We start from the raw sequence: 6,084 nt of genomic DNA, 5'->3' as shown, positions 1-6,084 counted from the left end.
GTAAACTCTTAAGCCCTGAAGTAAGTAAATTCTTGCTTAATTTCAAATAACTTAAATGAATTTGTTTAAATTCACTATTTTCTCACTTTCCATAGAGATGACTACGATTATTCAAATGAACAGTTGAAGATGTACAAGGCCAGTCTGATACTCTCCTTTTTATCTGGTTATTGCTGCTTCCACGTTTTCACTCTTACTGAATTTTCAATAATGTCTTGTAGCTGTGTTTCTGAAAATGTGTCATCTAACTTCAGGTGCTCATCCCATGTCAACTTTATCAGAAACCTGGAGGTACAAGCCAATAAACCCATAGGAATAGCCTCCTCACACAATATTCATGACCTAATTTGACAGCCATTGTTTCACACATTTTCAAAATAGAGTCACTTCTACTTTTCAATTAATCCTAAAATTCCAAAACTTGAGGAAGTGGGAAGAAGTTAACATATATTCAGAGGAAGAAATTCAGTTTCAGAATAATTTGATTACTTAGGGTAATCACTTTTAATTTTTAGTGTCATGAGAGGATATTAGGTTATCTGATTAGGTGTAAGATATTTTATATTATTTTCCACACAAATTATCACAATTCATCTTCTATGAATGGGTGGCCAGTGCATTTATCATTCCTCACAGCATCAGTTTTTCTTTCACTTCCCTCCTGTAGGTAAAACAGAGAATCATGACAATGATGAATGAAAGCCACCACCCTGAAGAGTTCATTCTACTCGGCTTTGCTGACCGACCTTGGCTCCAGCTCCCTCTCTTCACTGTTCTTCTCATCACATACCCCATGGCCTTGGTGGGAAACATCGCCATCATCCTGGTGTCTAGGCTAGACCCCCGGCTCCACAGCCCCATGTATTTCTTCCTCACCAACCTCTCCTTCTTGGACATGTGTTACACCACCAGCATTGTCCCTCAGATGCTGTTCAACCTGGGAACCTCTAAGAAGACAATCAGCTACAAGGGCTGTGTGATTCAGCTTTATTTATTTCACACCATGGGGGGCACCGAGTGTCTGCTCTTGGCTCTTATGTCGTTTGATCGCTATGTGGCCATCTGTAGACCTCTGCACTACACCCTCATCATGAATCAGCGCATCTGCATCCTGTTAGCGTCTGTTGTGTGGCTCAGTGGAATCGCCTATGCAGTCTCAGAGGCCACTGTTACATTACAGCTGCCTCTGTGTGGTGTTAATACATTGGATCACTTGCTGTGTGAGATCCCAGTGCTGATCAAGACAGCCTGTGGTGACAAGGGGACTAATGAACTCACACTCTCTATCGTGTGCATTTTCATGTTAGCTGTTCCTCTATGCCTAATTCTTGCTTCCTATGCTAGTATTGGACATGCTGTATTTAAGATTAAATCTTCTGAGGGAAGGAAAAAGGCCTTTGGGACATGTTCCTCTCATCTCATTGTAGTCTTCTTATTTTATGGTCCAGCAATAAGCATGTACCTTCAGCCTCCTTCTTCCATCTCAAGGGACCAGCCCAAGTTCATGGCTCTCTTCTATGGAGTGGTGACTCCAACACTCAACCCCTTCATCTACACCCTCAGAAATAAGGATGTGAAGGGGGCATTAGGCCACTTGGTAGGGAACATAATCTGTTCAAAGTAACGCTAGTAGACTTCAAATAAAATTGTTTTAAAATTAGTGTAGATTTGTGTGAGTTTGTTTCATAATTTACTTTTGTTTTACAATCAAACTTCATGGTACATATTTTTCTTGAAAATATATTATGCTTCTTATATTTTTTGTAATTCTGATAGGCAAAGATTGTATTCATATAATGTTTGCTACTATAGGCACTTTGTTTTTTGTAAATGTTTTTAAATATTTTCTTATGATTGGAACATTTCATTCCTATGCCCTTTGCATATCAATAATATAAATTTTCTACTTTAAGCTAATCATTATAAATAGTATGACAGGCATCCAAGGATAGACTTCATGTCATGTCAGATATGAAATATTACATCCTTCCCTGTGATTTTTTCCAAGTGTAAGTGAACAACTTGATTAAACAGCACATTCTCCTAGAAACAATCTATGCTCAAAAAGAATCAAGAATCTCATAAATTTATCAACCTGGATGTATGCAGATATGCAGATATACTTGATTTTCAAAATATCATTATTAAAGAATGTATCTCTATAAGCTACTCTAACTTAGTCCTAACCATACAGTATTTTACATTCTGAAATCATATGATACCTTTAAGACTAAGGGTCACGAACTATAGTTTGAAGGAGCAAAGATATGGTAATTGACGCATTAAGCATATTGCTACTATTCATGAAATAGGAGATAAGGTATATAAGTAGGATAAGAATGGCAAAGTCTAAAAGATTGGAAAACTGGAATATACATAAGAGTTTGATCTAGCAGCCTGACTTGGTTGATTTCATACATGCAGGTCCTGTGGGAAATAGAGAGCCACTGACAATGCTTGCTTTCAAGTGTAGGAATTGAATACAAGATGGAGATTTTGTCAAGGATTTTAATAACAGAAAATTATTTTGAGAGTAGAAGTTTGGAGGTGCCGGAGGCCTGCTTCACCTGAGTTCAGTTTGAGGAGTTCAGAGTACGTGGAGTTGGTAATAAGGAAAGACACGGACACGGTCACTTGATGCTCTTTCATAACAGCTCAAGAAGCTGTCCTTTTTTATTTACCCAGCCACATCACAAGCTTCTGCACAAACATTTACTTGTTCTATTTTTACTTCATGACTAAGGGAGGCATGCATAGATATTTGATCATTATGTTTTCACTTCCTGGCTAAGCAAATGCCCCTAAAGATAATTCTGCAAAATACTGTATTCATATTCTTCAAAGCAAGCCATTGTTCATTCTTCAGTAGTAGCAGTGGAGCAGCAGCCAGGACTCCAAGGCAAAGGCACATGCGATTACCTGCTAATCAGTAATACATTCTTACCGCTTTCTATTTCCACAACTTGTCCATAATATTAATGGGAGAAATATGTTACAAGGGAAAAAAACATAAAAATCCAAGACAAAAGTATCAAATATTAAATCCCTCTACAATCATAGGCTTTATAATCCATAAACAACCAGACAATAATTAAAAACATATCTCCATAATATTAATAAAAGCATCTTTTAATTCTTCTAGACAAAAATTATGTAACAGTCTAAAACAGATGTGTTTGCTATGCTCCAAAGAAATTGCAAAAACAAGATAGCCTTTAAGGTCACAGTGACTGTATTACTGTCATAGCCATTTCAGCTCATATTCCTATCATTTTCATTAATTTTTAGGCTATTTATCAAGCCATTTCCCAGAAGGCGTGCTACATGTCTGAGCCAGATTCCGGGACAATAGGTAGGTACTCAATAAGGTGTCCAGAACTAACATGGGCTTAAATGTGCTCCGTGTGTAAATTGTTAAAGGCCCACACACCAGGACATTATCAGCAACATTAACTCTTAAGCTCACATTGGTTGCAAAACCCATCTGAGATGGACAAACAACAATGCCTTAATATTTTGATTACAGAATTCTTAGTGGGGTGGTTGAGTGTCTGTGCAAAAGGGCATGAGACTGCGTCAAGGTGGTCGGAGAGCCTTGCCAAACAGCTGAAAACTCCTCTGAGCTTTGCCAAACAGGGGAGCTGTTGTCTTCATACCTTTGTGTCATCCTACCCATTGCATGGACCCTAGCAAGCAGGACTATAGAAAAAAATGAAGTTCCAAGGAAGATGATTGGTGCTGGGTAGCACCAAAGCCACCAGCTGCAGCTTCAGCATCCCATCTGAGTGCTGATTCACTCTCATTTCTGCTTCCCTGCTGGTGTGCGTTGCTAAGCAACAGACTTGAACTCCTTAGACTCCTGCCACCATTGGGGGAGATGGATGGAGTTCCTGCCTTCTGGCTTTGGCCTGGCGTGCTGACTATTGTGGCCATTTGGGGAATAAACCACATAGGGGGGAGGTGGATCTCTCTCTGTCTCGCCCTCTCTGTAGGTAAGTCTGCCTTTCAAGTAGATAAATGAATCTTCTTTTTTTAATTCTAAGGAATATCTACTATTCATAACCAAGAAAAAGTGGGTTGCCATCCACATTCCCCATACTGATGCCTTTGGGTTTCTGGGAACACCCTTCCCCCCTTCCCTCTTCCTTCTCCCAGATACAGGAAGATTAAAAAACATTTTTTAAACAGTCCATCTCATTCCATTTCCACCATTTCTGGCCCTTCCCACACTAATCAGAGCTCTACCTGGGCATACGTCCTTCTCTACTGTACAACATTACCATAAACAAATGAATATGAAGTAGATTTCAATTTCAAAAAGAAACAATAAGCTTTTAGGAAAGATAGTATGACTCATATGCTTATGAACAAATTGATTCTTTTTTTTTTTTGAGACATTCAGACAACCAATAACAGGCTATTAAGATATTTTAGGATGAAAATTTTCTGCATATACCACTTTTGGCAAGACTTCACTCTGGGAAATAAAATTCTGAACAGCGGTCATTTGTATAAACACCTGGAAGCCTGAGTTTGTAATTCTTTTTCCTCAGAATTCTTTAGTGACTGAATAATATTAGGGGGAGCATTTATAATTTTGTATTTTTCCACATTTACACATTTAGGAAATGTGTTGTTAAGAGAGGAGACCGCAGGAGGTTACAATTAGGTAACCGAGAAGGAAGAGCCTATGTGAGCAGACTGGTTCTCAGAAGAGCCGCTGGGCACCCACAGGGGTCGCTTCTCGGAAAATGGACAGAGCCCATCACAGTGGAAACCGGTGAACTGCAAGGCGCCCTGAGCTGTGCAAAGCACCTGGCTGGAGGTCAGAAAAGCCTTGGTAGGGAAAGCAGCTACCCCACTGACACCTGGCATTATCTTACATTCAAGGCTTAAGCAGCCATCCAGGTGAAGCTCTGGTCTGCCAGGACAGATGTACCCCCATGGCGAGCGTCCTGTCCTGGGGAGTCCTCTCCACCCTTATCCTTAGGAACACACCTGCTTCTGCCCCACTCAGGATAGAACAAGGTGGATTTTCGGGCCGTTTCCAGAGAAAGGACCGTGAGGGGAGTCAGGAGCTAAACATGCAGCGGAGAGGACCCAAGGTTTGGGAGGAAACCTGCTTTAAATTTTCTTCTGAAATTTATTCTCTTGCTGTTACCATAGTGGTTCCCCCCACCACCCGGAGCAGACAGCAGGGTTCAAGGCTTCGCTGGGAATCTCGTTTCCCCGCCTCAGCAGGCATTCAGCATGTCAAATTCTTACTTGCAGCGAATCCCTGATTTCACAGAAAAGATTCTACAAGAGATGATACGAACTAATAGCTAAATGTGACCCTAACATGTGACTTACAGGCCACATTAATGAGGTTATTAATGTGACTTCAATTTAGTGAGGGTACTAAATTATTTTAATTTACCAAATAGGATAGGTCACATTAATGAGGTTTAATAATTTTAAAATCATAATAAATATAGTAAATTGGATTGCTAAGTGTGCACACAAACGTCTACTAATACGTATTTGTGTCCAGTGTTAATAGATAGTGAATATGATAATGTGGCTAATCATACCTTCCATTTACACCAGCACTATTACTCTGATCATTACATCACACAGCTTTACAGTAAGGATGCTACTGCTAAACACAGAGGTTTAGGTCATTTCCTGGTCTATTTGGGGAAATTAAAAAAAGGTCACTAAATTTTTGTTTAAAGATTTATTTTTATAGCCAAGTCAGATATAAACAGAGAGGAGGAGAGACAGAGATTCTTCCATCCAATGATTCACTCCCCAAGTAACCACAACGGCAGCTGCTGCGCCAATCCAAAGCCAGGATCCAGGAGCCTCTTCCAGGTCTCCTACACAGGTGCAGGGTCCCAAGGGTTTGGACCGTCCTCGACTGCTTTCCCAGGGCACAAGCAAGGAGCTGGATGGGAAGTGGAGCTGCTGGGATCAGAACCGGCGACCCCAGAACGTTCAAGGTGAGAACTTTAGCTGCTAGGCCACGCCGCCGGGCCCATGGGTCACTAAATTTTTAAATGAATAATAGCATACAAAGTTCTCCACAAGCATTTCACTTGA

General features: G+C 40.3%; 1 protein-coding gene across 1 annotated transcript; it reads left to right on the top strand.

Annotated features, from left to right (window-relative positions):
* The first annotated feature begins 682 nt into the window (after window positions 1–682).
* Window positions 683–1,624, top strand: LOC121156314 (olfactory receptor 2B11-like). The gene has a single exon (XM_040979937.1). The coding sequence runs from the start codon at window positions 683–685 to the stop codon at window positions 1,622–1,624; it is 942 nt and encodes a 313-aa protein (XP_040835871.1).
* Window positions 1,625–6,084: the final 4,460 nt, after the last annotated feature.

This window comes from Ochotona curzoniae, unplaced genomic scaffold, assembly GCF_017591425.1.
Source record: "Ochotona curzoniae isolate NIBS_2020 unplaced genomic scaffold, NIBS_Ocur_1.0 contig_3350, whole genome shotgun sequence".
NCBI classification, from domain to species: Eukaryota; Metazoa; Chordata; class Mammalia; order Lagomorpha; family Ochotonidae; genus Ochotona; species Ochotona curzoniae.
Note: the sequence above shows the minus strand (reverse complement) of the source record. Positions and strands in the feature narration are given on the sequence as shown.